The sequence below is a fragment of the Salvia hispanica genome, chromosome 5, assembly GCF_023119035.1.
Source record: "Salvia hispanica cultivar TCC Black 2014 chromosome 5, UniMelb_Shisp_WGS_1.0, whole genome shotgun sequence".
In the NCBI taxonomy this organism is placed as follows: Eukaryota; Viridiplantae; Streptophyta; class Magnoliopsida; order Lamiales; family Lamiaceae; genus Salvia; species Salvia hispanica.
The window spans coordinates 18,335,304-18,353,700 of NC_062969.1; the positions used below are offsets into that span (position 1 = coordinate 18,335,304).

The 18,397-nt window shown below is 36.5% G+C and overlaps 3 protein-coding genes across 3 annotated transcripts; all 3 read left to right on the top strand.

Annotated features, from left to right (window-relative positions):
* The first annotated feature begins 774 nt into the window (after positions 1-774).
* LOC125191209 (probable pectinesterase/pectinesterase inhibitor 12) lies at positions 775-2,770 on the top strand. Its single transcript, XM_048088719.1, has 2 exons — positions 775-1,836; positions 1,911-2,770. The coding sequence occupies exons 1-2, from the start codon at positions 945-947 to the stop codon at positions 2,597-2,599; spliced, it is 1,581 nt and encodes a 526-aa protein (XP_047944676.1). The 5' UTR covers positions 775-944; the 3' UTR covers positions 2,600-2,770.
* A 7,880-nt stretch (positions 2,771-10,650) lies between these two features.
* LOC125190690 (DNA repair protein RAD51 homolog) lies at positions 10,651-13,277 on the top strand. The gene is made up of 9 exons (XM_048088058.1): positions 10,651-10,815; positions 11,367-11,511; positions 11,611-11,721; positions 11,796-11,887; positions 12,133-12,227; positions 12,312-12,425; positions 12,634-12,763; positions 12,836-12,957; positions 13,039-13,277. The coding sequence occupies exons 1-9, from the start codon at positions 10,720-10,722 to the stop codon at positions 13,160-13,162; spliced, it is 1,029 nt and encodes a 342-aa protein (XP_047944015.1). The 5' UTR covers positions 10,651-10,719; the 3' UTR covers positions 13,163-13,277.
* A 1,085-nt stretch (positions 13,278-14,362) lies between these two features.
* On the top strand, positions 14,363-16,340 carry LOC125189551 (GDSL esterase/lipase 1-like). The gene is made up of 5 exons (XM_048086817.1): positions 14,363-14,594; positions 14,937-15,061; positions 15,146-15,376; positions 15,503-15,749; positions 15,939-16,340. Exons 1-5 carry the CDS (start codon positions 14,363-14,365, stop codon positions 16,223-16,225), a joined length of 1,122 nt encoding a protein of 373 aa, XP_047942774.1. The 3' UTR covers positions 16,226-16,340.
* Positions 16,341-18,397: the final 2,057 nt, after the last annotated feature.

Sequence of the window (18,397 nt, forward strand, 5' to 3'; positions counted from 1 at the left end):
AGTATTCATTCAAAAAATATAATCAAAAATTTTATTATAAAATATAAGTAAAAAATTAATAAAATTTAAGAATATTTATAAAAATAGTAAAAATAAATACTCCTAGAATATCCAATAGTGAATATTTCAAAATCATAATTTGAGATTCATACCCTAGTACCTAGTAACAGGATGTAAGTGAAAAATGTCATTACAATATGAATTCTAATTTTATAATAAAATATGAGTTAGATAGCAATGATTTCAACAATCACATTTTTCGATTCGGTCGGTTCCATAATAAAAGTTACATTTCACGTAAATCATAAGTAAGTCTTACATTTCACTAATTCACTTCACCCACATTTTGTTATAAAACTGATATTAAAAAATGAATCTCATATTTCAGTAACTTTTTCAATTCATTATTCTTTATGTTTCTTAAAATCACCCACATTTTGTTATAAAACTGATATTAAAAAATGAATCTCATATTTCAGTAACTTTTTCAATTCATTATTCTTTATGTTTCTTAAAATCGGGGTTATACCAAAAATGTGACTTCTATTGAGGAACGGCGAAAAAAGTTACTCCAAAGTACTTAGTTAACATAGATTCTCGTAATAAAGCCTTTACGTCAATTATCTAGTCCTAGATTCGGCTGGAGCTTTACTAAAAGAGTAGGACCGTGTTGCAAGATGCAATTAATCTTGACAGTCTTTTCTAAGCACTAAAACGACTTCGATAATTTATCTCCATACAATTCATTTTCGTTAAAGTGACAATTACAATCACACAGAAGCTCTCACACGAACTAAATACGGTATAGTTACTACTCTATGAGACAGAAGCAAAACACATTTATTTTCACAGAATCTGATGTACAAATGTTAATAACTCCCACACATTTATATCTCCAAAATTCAGAATCTCGAATTTCTCACTGCTCCCCCTAAGCTTCTTCCATGGCTTCCACCTCTCTCAAATCTCTCATCCTCTTCCTCTTCCTCTCTATCTCGACAATCTCCGGTCTCAACCCCAACTCCACACAACTCAACCAGGTTTGCCAATCCTCGCCACACCCAAATGCCTGCTTCGAATCCCTCAAGCTCTCCCTCTCCATCAACATCTCTCCCAACATCCTCTCCCTCCTCCTCCAATCCCTCTCCTCCGCCCTATCCCAAGGCGCCCACCTCTCCTCCCTCCTCTCCACCGCCGCCGCGTCCAACCTCGTCGAGAAACAGCGAGGCGCCATCCAAGACTGCCGCGAGCTCCACCAGATCACATTGTCCTCTCTAAAAAAGTCCATCTCCCGACTGCCCGCCGCCGACTCCACAAAACTAGCCGACGCCCGAGCCTTCCTCAGCGCCGCCATGACCAATAAGATCACGTGCTTGGAAGGCCTGGACTCAGCCACCGGCCCGCTGAAGGCGCCGCTGCTCCAGTCCCTCTCCAGCATCGATATGCAAGTCAGAAACTCGCTGTCCATGCTGGGAGGAAAGCAGAGCAGCGGCGGCGGGAACAGGAGGCTGCTCGCCTTCCCGCGGTGGCTCTCGAGGAAGGCGAGACGGATCCTGGAAAGCTCCGGCGACGAGTACGATCCCGGCCAGGTGCTGACGGTGGCGGCGGACGGGTCAGGGAATTTCACCACGATTAGCGAGGCGATCAGTTTCTCTCCGAACAACAGCATCGACAGAGTAATCATATATGTCAGAGAGGGAGTTTATCAAGAGAACGTCGAGATTCCGAGCTGGAAGCCCAACATCGTCTTGCTCGGAGACGGCAGCGACGTCACTGTCATCACCGGCAGCAGAAGCGTGGCCGATGGATGGACTACGTTCAGATCTGCTACCCTGGGTACAAAACAGAATACTTTACCAATTTAAGTTATAATGAATTTGATTTGGAATTAGTGTAATTTGAATTTTCAGCGGTGTCTGGGGAGGGATTTCTGGCACGTGGCATAACGATCGAGAACACGGCGGGGCCCGAGAAGCACCAGGCGGTGGCCCTGCGCGTGAGCGCGGACCTGGCCGCGGTGTACAGGTGCGTGATAACGGGCTTCCAGGACACGCTGTACGTGCACTCGTTCCGCCAGTTCTACCGCGAGTGCGACGTGTACGGGACGATCGACTACGTGTTCGGGAACGCGGCCGTGGTGTTCCAAGGGTGCAACATCGTGTCGCAGCTGCCGATGCCGGGGCAGTTCACGGTCATCACGGCCCAGTCGCGCGAGAACCCGGATGAGGACACCGGGATCTCGATGCAGAATTGCTCGATTTTGGCGACGGAGGATCTGTATTCGAACCGTGGCTCGGTGAGGAGCTATCTTGGGCGGCCGTGGCGTAATTACTCGAGGGCGGTGTTTCTGGAGTCGTATATTGATGAGTTTATTGCGGCAGAGGGGTGGACTAATTGGGATGGGGACCAGGGCCTTGATACCTTGTATTATGGGGAGTATGAGAACTACGGGCCGGGCTCGGCCACGGATGGCCGGGTTTCGTGGCCGGGGTTCCATGTCATGGAGTACGAAGAGGCCTCGGGATTTACGGTATCGTCGTTTATCACCGGACAGGAGTGGCTTGATTCCACTTCGTTTCCTTACGATGATCAGGTCTGATTGCATTGTCACGTCACTTTTTCTCGATTTTCAGTGAAGCCAAGCATAAGCATGAATGTACAAAGCGATCTGCTATTAATCTCAGCATTCATGTTCCAAACTAGTCATCAACACAAGTATTTTTGTACTCTATCGGTTCTTCCGTGAATAAATGTCTTATAGTTGGCCTAATCAGATTTTTAAGACTGGTTAACTAAGAAGGAAAATGGATCAAAAAAGTTAGAGAGACCCGACTCCTACTTTTATATAATACTCCCTCCGTCTATGAAATATTATCTAAGTTTGATTCGGTGTGGGTTTTAAGAAATTATGTATTGAAAGTCTCGCATTTATATATTAATTTTATAGTATAATGTGAGTGTAAGAAATTAGTGAAAAGTGAAGTTCATTTACCAAAAAAAAAAAAAGCAAAGTGGACAACTTTTCACGGAGGATGGAATAAATTTAAAATAAAATATGAGTTAAATGAGTTAGTGGAATGTAAGGTACATTTACTAAAAATAGTACTCCCTGCGTCTCATTCAAGATGTCCACAATCTTGAATGGCACGAGGTTTTAGGTGAAGGAGTTCTGTGTGATAAAATAGAGTGTAAAAGGTGATTGAATATATTAATGAGGAGAGAGAGATTTCCTCAAAATATAGAAAGTGGACATCTTGAATAGTACAAACTAAAAAAGAAAAGTGGACATCTTGAATAGAACGGAGAGAGTAAATATGAAATTGGACATATTATTAGTGGAGGGACGAAAAAGGAAAAATGTACTCTTCCCTTAAAAATATGTGCACTTTCCATTTTCTTCCGTTCCACAAAAATATGTGCATTTCATTTATAGAAAGTTATATCAATTTAATAATATAGGTCACACTATCCATCAACGCTACTTTAACTATCATTCTCCTCCTTTCTCTTCCTTTACCATGTCATTCTCCTCCTCTCTCTTACTTTACCATCTTAATCCTTTACGAATCATCTAAGATTTGCCTACACAAATGGATGCACGTGAGTTTGGGAATATATTAGAAGATTCAAGGTAGAGTACCGACACGATATGTGGAGTATGTGCAAGTCACGTCGATTCTTTGGAGAATAAAAAATGTACTCATCAAATCACATTTAATTTACGCATTTTATGTGAATTTATGTGATTTATCATATATCTACTTGTTTAACACGAAAATGGAGTTGACTACATAAATAACCTAAATATATCCGTTTTGAAATCCGTTTGCTTTTAGTGTATTTTCGCTATGCGACCCCTATTTTTCACACGTGTACATCCAATCAACAACATGCATGGTTAAAAAGACATATATGCATCCAATTAGCAATTTGTGGGATTAAAAAGACACATTTGCTTCCACTCCCAACTGGAATACCCGCATTGAGAAAACGGTGCAGTTCGTGAAAGTTCATGACATTTAGTACCATAGTTGAAGTTCATGGGAGAAATCAGAAAAGTGGAAAGTTCATGAGTTTTGTAGGAAGTTTCCCTTAATATCAATGGAATTATTGAACATAACGTCTCTAACTATTTATACAAAACTCAAATCCATTTTGGATATAAGTTCACCAACTATGTATACAAAACTTAAATCCATTATTAAGTAAATGTCATATAAAACAATAATTAGACTTCAATCATTAACATCAAATTTAAACTCTATAAAATAGCATAATGCAATCCAATGATCAACAATTCAAGACCCAATGAAGTGCATGTTGGATCGATCACAAACCAAGAACCATCGAGGGTGTATGTTCTAGAGTAGCTTTGCTAGAGCAAAACCATGTGTAAGATATTGGGCAAAGAGATGACCTTTTGTATTGCCATTGTTTCTTCAAAGAAAAAGTTTTAGTTTAACATCAATGGAGAAACCCTAACCAATATGGTTAGTGATATTTTGGTTGAGAAAATAGGCTTACCTCTCCTGAAGCACACTGAACAGACGTCTCATGGAAGCATCCGTGTGAATGTTGGAAAACAAGTAATGGTACCTAATCGCATTAGTAAGTATGAGGAATAGGTATTGTGTCATATTATACATTATGTTCCACCTATATTTTGTTGTGTCAACAATGACAGGTGAATCAACAAGCAAAAATTGATAAGTACCTCAACAAACACTCTTTGATATTTGGCCAAAAGAAAGTTGTACTTGTTCCTTGTTCTCTTAAAGAAATACATAAAGATCAAGAGTACGTGCAATATATGCGAACAAAGGCGACAAGTGGAGGCAAAACCCAAAGTTGCAAAAGATTATGAGGCAAATAACAATAAAAGGTTACACTAGAAAGTGGAAGGAGTGAATTAGCAATCACAACAGGACAAGTAAGAAGGAAGACTTTGAGAATTTGAGATTTCTTTAAATTTATTGTAGGAAAATGCAAACATGAGATGACTCTTTAGTCAACTCAGGATCAATATATGATGCAAAGATAGATTTAGCATTCAAAGATTCAAGCGCACAGCACCACTTATCAAACAAGTCATCAATAACAAATCTATCAACAACACAAATGAGTTTCTCTATATAATCACTAAAAAGGGAGCATCAAAGGGAGATAAGGATAGTGCACTTGAATCTTAGGCAAGGAGTTCCCCAACTTGGCCTTGTTCCTCTGAATCCTTCTCAAGTGGCGTAGTTCGAACGTTTGACCATGCCTGAAACAAAAAGTATTTCAAACTATTTCACAAGAACTTTGGTTATTGTGAATCAAATGAAAGACAATGATAGAATATTGAAGATTTTCGTGTTATTGATAAAATTCTTCGTTCTTTGACGTCTAAATTTGAGCACGTCATTGCGACTATTGAAGAATCCAAAAATCTCAATACCATGTCTATTGATCAGTTGCATAGCATCATGCAAGTTCATGAGCATCATATGAAGAAAAAAAGCTACTGCTTCTCTTGAGCATATGATTCAAGAGAAGATATCAAATAACATCCATGACTTCCACCTACAAATGATTTAATCTAGGTTTGGCATTTTCTTAGCAACTATAGATTCACAAAATTTTCACCACAAATTTGAGATGATGTAGTTGCTTTATCACTTCCACCAAACCTATCCTAATATGAAGTATTTGAGTTTAATAAAATCAACATCCCCCCTTGAACTCAAATCTCCAAAGTTTTCATTCTGAGCATGAACTTCAATCTTTTAAAGATGTCGTGTTTCAATGGCTTCGTAAATATACCCGCAACTTGATCTTGTGACTAGCAACTTCGGATATATTTACGAAGCCATTGAAGCATGACGTTTTTAGAAGATTGAAGTTCATGCTCGGAATGAAGACTTTAGAGATTTGAGTTTAAGGGAGGATGTTGATTTTATCAAAGTCAAATACTTCATAATTAGGATAGCTTTTGGAGGGGATGAAGCAGCTGCATCATCTCAAATATGTGGGAAAAATTTTGTGAATCTATCATGGCTAGAAAATGCCACACCTACACTACATCATATGGAGGTGGAATATTTGGATGTATTTGATATCTTCTCTTGTAACATATGCTCGAGAGAAGCAATAGCTTTTTTCTTCATATGTTGCTCATGAACTTGCAAGCTGGTCTGCAACTGATCAATAGACATGGTACTGAGATCTTTGGATTCTTCAATAATCACAATGACGTGCTCAAATTTAGATGTCAATGAACAAAGAATTTTAACAATAACATGAAAATCTTCAATATTCTCCCATTACCTTTAATTTGTTTCACAATAACCAAAGTTCTTGTGAAATAGTCTGAAATACCTTTTGTTTCAGACATGGTCAAACGTTCGAACTCATCACGTAGGATTTGCAGTCAGACTCATATTGCTTTATCAACGTCGGTGAAAGCATTCTTCAAAATCTCCCAAGCTTGTTTTGACGTAGTGGATGTGCTTACTTTCTCGAACGTGGTTTCATCAAGACCTTGATAGGTATTGAACAACGCCTTCTTGTCTCATTTCCTCGCGTCTTTGAGGTTGTTCTTCACTTCTTCTGGTTGTTCGTCAGTGCTTCTTCTGTCTGAGGAGACGGGTTCAACATAACCATCTTGAACAATATCCCACGTGCCTCGTGATTGCAATACGACTCGCATTTGAATACCCCAATTCCCATAGTTGTGTTTCTCTAATTTGGGAATTTGAGGTTGAACCATGTTCAACGTTACCCCATAATATCAAATTTGTTGGATATTTAACACAAAATATAGAAACACTCAGGGATGTAATATTGAGGATAATTGAAATAAACTTCTCACAAAGAGTTTATACAAAATACACAAAAAAAAGGAGGTACTTCAGCACTACAAATTTTATCTCTCTATTTATGAGCTTACGGCTCTTTCTCTTACGCACACTCTCATATCTAATTTTTTGATATGCAACACAGTGAACACAAATAGGCTATTTATAGGGAAATAAAGTGCTAGCTAAATTACACATATACTACCTCCGTCCCACTTAAAATGCAACATTTGGGAATCGGCACGAGATTTTATGTAGTGTTGTTTTGTGAGTTAATGAAGAGAGAGTAAAATAAGAAAGATGAAAAGTAGAGATAGAATTATTTATATTTTAGAAAACGTTTCATTTTTAATGGGATAACCAAAAAAGAAATACGTTTCATTTTTAATTGGACAGAGGGAATACTACATATCCTATTCATCATCATTATTGGATATGTGATTTCATTTGCTTAATTGAGAAGATATCAAATAATATCCATAAATTCCACCTCCATATAATGTAGCATAGGTGTGGCATTTTATTAGCCATAATAGATTCCCAAAAATTTTACCACAAATTTGAGATGATGCAGCTGCTTCATCACCACCACCAAAACCTATCTTAATTACTATTTACTTGGTTTTGAATTGAATTTGGGATGAAAAAGCTGAATACTTAATTTGGCCTTTGTAGGATTTGTTACTCGTCGAAATGGTTGTAGTGTGTATATAAGTGTAATCTGGTTTTATTTCAGTGAACAAACTCTAGGCATAAACTTGGATAAAGCTTGATTGAAAGCTACCTACATTTGATGATTTGATCATTGAAGAATCTGAAAAGGACAAATTAAGTGCTAGCATGTTAATAACTATAGGTTTTAGTGTAATTGTCAATTTGTCATAATCACATTGGTGGTTATAGTGATTGCCTATACATAAAAAAAAAAAAATAGATGACTTATTTGTCAATCACTTGTTTCGTTGAGACTCCGAGCTTGATTTGAGAGCATCCTCATCCGTGCTCTTATTTAAGAGCACATAAATAAGAGTATGAAGGTGGGCCGAGGCTCAATTTTACTCCCTATCCTTAGTCAAGAGCACAACATCAACATACATGCTTTTATGCAAGGACAAGCTCAAGGGTCTCACCATTCTATCATTCAATTTAAATTCTTCAATTATTAAAAACATTTCTACAATATAAAATTACATTAAAATATAAAAACTACATAATTAAATCCTAAAAAATAAAAATTACATAACTAAAATCCTAAAAAATAAAAATACATAGAGAATGGTTGTGAGCTGAACCATTCGTGCTTCCAACCGCGGGAGTCGAATGGGTGATCGCCGGAGCCGGACATTGCTTTTTTAAGAGTGAAAGATTGAGAATTGATGAGAGAATATAGATGTGAGAATTGTGTAGTGTGGTGGGAATTTTTTTGTGTTGAAGTGGGGGTATTTATAGATAAAAATGTGAATTTTTGGAAAAAAAAATATAAAAACAAATTAAAAGTGTGTAGAAAAAGGATATAATTTATTGGGAAGTTGGAAAATATTTTTTTTTATTTAAAAACAAATTTTTATAGTATTAAATTTCGCATTTAAAAAAAAAACGAAAATGCTAAGAGCTAAGCCGATGGCCAATCGCAGCCCACCATGTCAGCCTGCTCAGCGGCACAGACATGCTCTTATTTAAAAGCACCGCCCTGCCATTGGCACAGACGGACAACGTGCAGCGGCGAGCAGCGGCACGGACGTCGTCCGTCGGCAAGGACGACCACTGCAGATGCTTTGAGATCCTCTTTCGACTTTTCATTCTACTCCTTCCATCCCATGGTAGTAGAACATTTTCTTTTACACGGACATAAGAAAAATGTATGTAATTAAACAAAAAAGGTAATAAAATAGGAAAGAGAAAAAAACAGAAAGAATAAAGTAAGAAAAGTAAGAGTGAGAAAATGTTATTCTTTACCAAAAAAAGAAATAACTCTATTACTATGAAATACTTAAATTAAAAATGACTCTACTAGTAGGCCTGCTTATTCGGCCGGTTCCGGTTCTAACCGGACCGGTTGACCGGTTAATCGGTTTTAAATTTTCATAAATTCAAGAACCGGAACCGGAACTGATCGGTTCCGGTTTGAAACCGGTCGATTCCGGTTCCGAACCGGAACCGATGTGTAATTTTAATCCGAATTTATTTATAATTTTAAATAGTTCAATACTAAAAAAATAATAATCCAACATCTAGAATCATAACAAATAATACCTAAAAATTAAAATATAAACACAAAATACAAACCAACAATACAATAATATTCATATATGGATAAGAGTGATGCCAAGTGTAGTAGGTCGGGTCGGACTAGTTTATGTTAGCAATTTTTTACTAATACAAAAATAGGAGTTCTAAACTTTAGCAATTTTTTTTAAAAAAATGAGTTTTAAAATTGAATTTCATTTTTCCTTTTTTGGCTAAACATAGTATTCATTGGAATTTCCAATACTAATTGATATTGTTGTGACTATTTGGTTTATACCGGAACACTTAATAAATTATTCACAAATATGTTAAAATCGTATGTTAAATGAATTGTTACATAAATTTGTAATAAATATATCATATGAAATGATATTGTATTTGTATAAGTTCTTTTGAAAACTAAAAACAAACTTATGATGTTCTACTCATTGTAGTTAGTTCATAAAAAATGGATTAGAGAAATAATTATAGATTCAAAGTATCACAGATTAAACATTTAAATCTAAAAATCACTCAATCTTTCAAACTATTTTACTTTAATTCAAACTTAATTCAATAAATTAGATTTTTTAGTATATTAAATTATAAAAAAATAAAATTGAATTATAATCCGGTTCCCGGTTAGGAACCGGTCGGTTCCGGTTATGAACCGGAATCGGTGTTATTTAAAAAGTTGGAACCGGTACCGGAATCGGAACCGGATTCCGGTTCCGGTTCCTCAATTAACCGGTCAATTCCGGTTCCGGTTCCGGTTAACCGAGAACCGGAGAACCGTTTAAGCACTCCTATCTACTAGTACTACTATGGAACGGAGAAAGTACTATATCCTAGGGTTGTGCCCTTTTCAATGAACCTTTCAAATTATTATTAGAAGAGCTAGTTATGTAGCAAGAGCTTTAGTTTGAGCTTTGGCGGCACTAACATAAATTATGTTGTATCATAAATGTCACGACAATCTGTATCTAATTTTAAGTCGTACGCGTACATGTGACACTAAATCGATTTCCACTTAGAGCACCCGTTCGGTTCACGGAATTAGAATTGGAATTGAAATTAGAACTCTATGGAAGGAATTGAATTATAATTCTATTTCTAATTCTAACTCAATTCCAAATTTTTTGTTTGATGGAATTAAAGAATTGATATGAAATTATATTATAATTCCTAATTCTTTGTTTGGTAACTTAAAATAAAAAATCTATGTATTTTAGTGGAACCTAACAACGGAATTAAAATTCTAGGTTCCAATTCCAATTTCAAGACCCGAATTCCACCGTACCGAACAGACCCTAACAGAAATGAGATGCTTGTACCGTTGTACGCACAAGTTAAACTCCTTTCACATTTTTCTTCTTTCTTTATATAAAAAAGAAGAAGCTTAGATTAGGCTCCTCGATTTGGTATTTTTTCTAATTTTGTCCCATGTATTGGGGCCTCCATAAATCTGTTTACATGTACTAATAATTTTTAGCCCATTAGTGAAGCCCAAATCCAAAGGCCCAGGAAAGTGTAGGCTGCTTACGGGAGAAGCTTCTTCATCGCATTTCAATTCCAATTTCATCTTCTTTTCGCGCCTTCCCAAATCTTTTCAAATACCTCTCTCTCACTCGCTCGTTTTGAGAAGCCGACGCCATTGATGGATCAGCAAGGAAGGAAGAGGGCTTTAGAGCTAGAACAGCCAGAGGAATCGGAAGATATTCAGAACGGCCCTTACCATGTTGAACAACTTCAGGTCATCCATTTTTCCCCAATTTTCCCGCTTTCCTTTTTCTGGGTTTTTCGTGGGCTTTCTTCAATTCACTGAAATGCAAGTATAATTTTGAAGTTCCCACCTTTTAATCCTCTTCAATTTTGTTTTTAGAATTTATCCCTATCATTTCCTCGGCGCCAATTTTTTTTTAATTGAGTTTCGAGAACTCGGCATTCGTAGATTTTACTGAAATCAACAAAGGGGTTCTTGCAATTTCTTGGTAATGGGTTAATTTTGTGCCGGTATTGGATTTGGGAGAAGGGAGATTTCTGGGATTTCATAATTAATGATGGTTCATATGCTAATTACCGGGACCGGCTCTTGTATTTTCATAGTATTATTATTGTTATCTTGGATTTTGGTATTGAATTGGTAGGTTATCTGTTTGTGAAATACTTGTAAAATATCAAACATTTAAGAGGCACAAAGAGAGGATGGCCTTCTTTGTATGTGATGTCTCCCAAAGGCTGAACATTGATAGCATTCCTCATTTCTTGCAAGGAATCTTTATGTTGCTTTATTGTTTTCTCTAGGCGTCCGGAATTGCTGCTATCGACATCAAAAAGCTTAAAGATGCAGGGTTGTGCACTGTAGAATCAGTGGCATACGCTCCAAGGAAAGAGCTTCTGCAAATAAAAGGAATTAGTGATGCAAAAGTTGATAAGATCATTGAGGCAGGCACGTTTTCTTGCACATAATGTGATATTCTTTGATGGGTCTCAATTTCTTTCTAAATCAGCACCTTTAATTTACACTGTTTGGTTAATATTTTAACAGCTTCGAAATTGGTTCCGTTGGGCTTCACAAGTGCCACCCAACTACACGCCCAAAGGCTTGAAATAATTCAAATAACATCTGGATCTAAAGAACTGGACCGAGTTTTAGAAGGTGAGCTTTCATTGACCATAAAAATAAATGTATTGTCTTGCAACTGCGCATCCTCATGTTGATTCTTTTCACAGGTGGTGTTGAAACAGGTTCTATAACTGAATTATATGGGGAGTTCCGCTCTGGAAAGACTCAACTATGTCATACACTCTGTGTGACTTGCCAAGTAAGATCATGTGAAGTTGTGAACTGAATTGTAGTAGTACTATAAGATAACATGCGCCAATTGTTCAACTTGAGCAATATTGATTACGACTTGTCAAAAGTGATGGTCAACTAAATATTTGAATAAGATTAATGAAGCTAGTTTGTTAAGTACCTTTGTCGGTGTCTTATAGGATTCCTTCTTGCCCATTCTATCATTTTTTTGGATTGACAACGTACTAATTTGTGACTGCAACTGTTTTTCAGCTTCCATTAGATCAAGGTGGCGGTGAGGGGAAAGCTATGTACATTGACGCTGAAGGGACATTCAGACCACAGAGATTACTTCAAATAGCTGAGAGGTTAGTATTGCTTTCTGTAGAACAACACTTTGCTATCTCTTATTTATACATGCTTTGAATCACCTGAAGTGCTCAAATATGTAGGTTCGGGCTGAATGGTGCTGATGTTTTAGAGAATGTGGCCTATGCCCGAGCTTATAACACTGACCATCAGTCGAGGCTTCTGCTTGAAGCTGCATCAATGATGGTAGAAACAAGGTATTTGCTTACTGTGCTTGCGTACAAGCCTGATCCCTATACAAGCCTGATCCCTAGTGATTACTTCTATATTGGACGTTTTTATACAAATTCCAAGTATTCCTTGATTACTAAGCAGCAGACATATCTCAAAATGAATGTGTTGTGTTTGTTAGAACCATCTTTTTTTTAATGAGATATATTGAAATAAATGTTTTTGATAATGCAGGTTTGCCCTCATGATTGTAGATAGTGCTACTGCTCTTTATAGGACAGATTTCTCCGGAAGAGGGGAATTGTCAGCTAGGCAAATGCATCTTGCAAAGTTCTTGAGGAGCCTTCAGAAGCTAGCCGATGAGGTTGTATATATATGCCTGATACTGAGCTCGTGTATAGGCATACTTAGTAAATTCTTGATTTTGTTGTTGCAGTTTGGGATTGCTGTTGTTATAACTAACCAAGTTGTGGCACAAGTGGATGGCACAGCAGTTTTTGCTGGTCCTCAAAGCAAACCCATAGGTGGCAACATCATGGCACATGCTACAACAACAAGGTTGAGTTTTTGAGTCTTTTTTGTCAAGGATTTATGTCATTTGAATGTTTAATTAGTGAATAAGTGACTTTGTGGTGACAGACTAGCTTTGAGGAAAGGAAGGGGAGAGGAGCGTATATGCAAAGTAGTGAGCTCGCCGTGTCTCGCGGAGGCTGAAGCCAGATTTCAGATTAGTACAGATGGAGTAACAGATGTTAAGGATTAGTGCATATCTCTGTATCTCAAACAAACAAGAACTCACTGCCTTTATTCACGTCCAAATCCTTAAAATGATCATTTTTTTGGCAATGAATTAGCCCCACTCGGGCTTTTATAAGCAATTTGAAGTAAATAAATTCAATTTTTAGCAGTTACTAGAAATGAATTCACCATCAGTCTAACCATATGACATACTATGTCACAGACTCACAGTGTATCTTCTGAACCATCAACTCCAGTTCAGCAATCAGTTTTCTACATTCATCTGCGTTTTTTGCCTGAACCTCAATGAAAAAGACATGCCCTGCTGGCTGCTACTGACCTATGAAACTCTAAATCACAGAAACCAGATAAAGAATAAGCAGACTTTTCTTATAATCCTAACTCCTAAAAAATCTTTTTGTATCCACTCCTCCATGTAATAGTTGAACTCAAAAGCATTGATGGTGGAAGACGGAATGGACATACCGGAAACATGCAATCATCCTCCTTAAACTGCATCGAAGACAACAAGTCGTTCTAGAGAATTAGATGGACACTTCCTTTCTAGTTTTACAAAATGATAGTACTAAATAAATTAGCAAAAATGCGTAGTACAAAAAGACTAATCAATAATCCAAACATTTCCATTTTCTTAAGTTGAAGGGTTTAGGTATTTTCTTAGTGTATTCTAGTAGAGTTCATTGAAATATGTAGTAGGAGTAGCATTTACCAAAATCATGTACATTAACAATATAGTGAAATTATCTCACTGCCTAAAATATGAGAAGAAGGGGTCAAGCTTGATGAGATCTAGCCAGCATATAATGTACTAGGAGGCTTATCTGAATTCATAAAGCAAACCGATAATATAGTTTCTTTTTTATTCTTTTTATCCAATAAGCATAATTTTTAAAGGTTATTGTGGACTTAAACCTAAGAGCTGTGGCCTCCGACACTAACACACCAGGCCAATGCACACTATTCATGAGTCCAATAAATGCCGGTTAAATTCCATTTACAAGAGTAGTGTATTAACATTTAGGAAAGTGCATGAGCAGGAAAACAAGCCGTAATAAGAAAGAAATAGACAAATAAGATAGTGCCGCGGTGATGAAAATTTCAAAGTATGAAAGAATAAAAAAAGAAGTAGTCCATTGGTGGAAACGCCCTCGCCCTTTTAAGTATTTACTATGTTGCACTTTGATTAAAGTAAAGCAGCTCAAAGATGGCGATTCTTGTGTGGCTTCTGCTGCCCGTCTTATTTACGGATTATACAGTAGCAGAGAAACAGTCTGCGTTTTTCATATTCGGAGACTCAACTGTCGATGCCGGCAACAATAATTTCATCCAAACCATACCGGAAAACAAAGCTAACTACGACCCGTACGGTCGGAACGCCCCTTTTCAGGGCCCCACAGGCCGCTTCTCCGACGGTCTCATCGTCGTTGATTACTTAGGTAAGTATACACCTTCATCATATTACATATATATAGACTATATTATGGAGAGTAGGGGATTGATGTGATAGAATGTTAACTAATTGCCAATTTAGAACTTCGAACTTCAATTATGTATATTAATATTATCAACACATACGTAACTTTATCAATACAAAATGTAAATTTAAATATCAATAAAAAGACATAAGTATATCAACATTCTTATGTGTTGATAATTTTAACATACAAAATTGAGATTCTAGATTGAAAATTAGTTAGCATTTTAACGCGGCCCCAATGGAGGAGTAGGTTGTTTTATTTGATTTAATTTGATTTTCATACAATTACTATTATATGCAGCTGAATATGCTAAGCTGCCTATGATTCCACCATTCTTGGATCCATCTACATCTGATGATCTTAGCCATGGTGCTAACTTTGCATCCGGTGGGAGTGGAATTCTGTCTACTACAAATGAGGGACAGGTAACATACACACAGATTGGATATTCATAATATTGATCATGTCATGTGTGTGTAAATTAAGTGTGATGATATTGATATACATAGGCGATCGATCTAAACACGCAACTGAAATATTTTGAACAAGTGGCGGAGAGTTTGACGACGAAAATGGGAGCGTCGGAAGCAGAACAAATCATATCGAATGCAGTTTACTATTTTAGCATCGGAAGCAACGACTATTTAGGGGGTTATCTTGCGAACCCTAACATGCAACAACTCTATCATCCCGAACAATATGTCGGGATGGTGTTAGGAAATTTGACATCCTCAATACAAGTAAGTCCTTTCTAGCTACTTATATTTTCCTAGATAAAATAGTACTAAGATATAATCTAGGATTAAGTTGTGAGATTATTTTAATTGGACGAGGTTGGCTATGACTAATTATTAAATAATTTGCAGGAATTGTACAAGAAAGGTGCAAGGAAATTCGGGTTTTTGGGGCTGTCCCCGCTAGGATGTTTGCCAGTTATGAGATCAATTGCTCAAGAAGGATGTTTTGAGCAAGCTAATTCACTTGCATTAGCACATAACAATGCCTTAACAACTCTTCTCAATAATCTCGAATACCTTCTCAAAGATTTCAAGTATAGCAACTCCGATTTCTACACTTGGCTTCTTCAACGGATCAACGATCCATCCACCTACGGTAATTCAAACATACCATCTATGTTCCAACATCAGTTATGAGAATAACTGGTGTAGGATATATAGACTAAATTGACACTCTCTCCTATCAGACTAGTCTTTTGGACTGAGTTCTTATTTGATCTATATGAATCTAGCTACCTATCTGAATTAAAATTAAAATTAAATAATTGTATATACTTTGTGATAGGTTTCAAAGAAGGTAAAAATGCATGCTGCGGATCAGGCCCATTTGGGGGAATATTCAGTTGCGGAGGGATGAAGGAGACGACGGCTTATGATCTGTGCGAGGAAGCCGACGACTATGTCTGGTGGGATTCTTTTCATCCAACTCAAAGGATTCATCAACACTTTGCTCAAGCTCTTTGGGACGGTCCACAGACAACTGCAACTCTCGGGCCCTATAGTCTCCGCGATCTCTTCTTCGGTCCCACCACCATTGCTGATGTAGTTGATGCTGATCACCCTACATTTTGATCAACATCAATCATGCATCTAAAGACAATGCAGGTCCAGACATGGTTATCCAAGAAAAAATAATGTGCGAAGACGTATAGAAGTTGTTGAATATATGAAATAGGCATAAATAATGTTTGGATGAGATTTAACTTTATACCAAATTAATCGATGGCATTGGTTATCCAACACTTTTAATATAGGGATATTGGCATCTAATCTCATGAAACTTTCAAAAAGTTTAGTTTTTTCCACGAACTTTAAAATTGGCAAATAATATCATGAACTTTACCACGTGTTTGTTTTTTCCCACGAATGAAAAAATTCCCACAAATAACACTATGATACCGATTTTTTTCGTAATTACTCGACAACAATTTTGAAAGTTTCAAGTTTTTCAATATTTGAAGATAGTTTTTCTTGAAGCACACCCTCAAAAATTGTTCTTCAATCTATTAAAATAACATGAATATTTTCATTCGTGGGAAAAAACAAACCCAAGGTAAAGTTCGTGATATTATTTGCCAATTTTAAAGTTCATGGGAAAAACCCAACTTTTTGAAAGTTTCGTGATATTAGATGCCAATATTCCTTTAATATAGTAGTAGTAAAAAAAATGTGAACATTATAATTTTTGGTAATCCATTTAACGTATATTGGCAATGACATTAAACTCGAGGGCATCTTAAATAATCGGGTGTGGAAATTGAGCCTACTTATTAAAGGGTAATAGGGTAAAGGCGTAAAGCTATATAGCGGCATTATGACCGGCAATAATAGGATATTTTAATGGAGTAGTGATATAGGGCAAGTACCCCTTAAGTATATAACTAGAGAACGAATCTCAGCCACAAGATCAAGAAATCAAGGGCTGATACTTAGTCATGTATTTGATCCAGATTTTACTTCACTATAAGAATGAATTGGTTCACTATAAGAAGGTGGGGGTAAAATAGTCATTTAACAAATGAAATTGGGGTTAAACTTGAATTCCTCTCTCAATTCCAAATTCTCCTTTTGCCCTCCATCGCTCTTCTCCTCTTGTCTAAACCTCAAATTCTCACAGAACGCCGATTCACTCCGTCGTCGTCGTCGCCTCATTCCGTTTTCCTCAACATCCAATTCTCTCATTCCGTCATCGAATAACGGATTCAAATCAGAATTTTTTTTCAAAATGCAAGTTGTCCTACCAATTTTGAATTCATTTTTTATTATTTCTTCAACTGATTCAGATTTCATTTTTTGTAGGTTTTAAACGTTAGAAGAAAATGCAACCGGAGGTCTCGACGGAATACTCCAAGGCTTCGATCATGAGTCATTCCTATTTTTTATTTTAAATTTTAATTTACGATATTTCTGTGTAGAAAATGTGATTCTAAATGCATAGTTATTTATAGTGATGTATATTTTGTTTAACTGTAGAAACTGAAGTATATTTTGTGTAATTGATGTACCTATTCTTTGTTTATAGTGAAGTATATTTTGTTTATAGTGAAGTATATTTTACCTATATTGTGATAACATGATTACAGTGAAGTGCTTATATGATTATAGTAATGTATATTTTATTTATAGTGAAGTATGTGAGGTGATCTAGTAGTATATTTTGTTTATGGTGAACTAGTAATATATTGTGCATATAGTGAATGTTTACGGTGAAATATTTTACCTTTATAGTGAACCAAATTATGGTTATAGTGAAGTATTTGATGCATGCCTTATAGTGTTCTGTTTTTACATTTCGATGAAGTATATTGAGCATACAATGAAGTATATTGTGGTTAAAGTGAAGTATTCCGTACTTATGGTGCACTATTTTTTCATCTCATTGAAGTAAAATGTGCATAGAGTGAAGTATTCCATAATTAGAGTGAAGTGTTTGTGATGCATGCTTATAGAGATATGTTTTTTTTCATCTCAGTGAAGTAAAATGTGCACATAGTGAAGTATTCAATGGTTATAGTGAAGTATTTGTGATGCATGCTTATAGTGATATATTTTTTCATTTCAGTGAAGTAAAACGTGCTTAGAGTGAAGTATTCCATGCTTAGAGTGAAGTGTTTGTGTTCCTTGCTTATGGTAGTGCACTATTTGTTCATTTCAGTGAAGTAAAACGTGCTTAGAGTTAAGTATTTCATGGTTAGAGTGAAGTGTTTGTGATCAGTGCTTATAGTGCTCTACTTTTTAATCTCA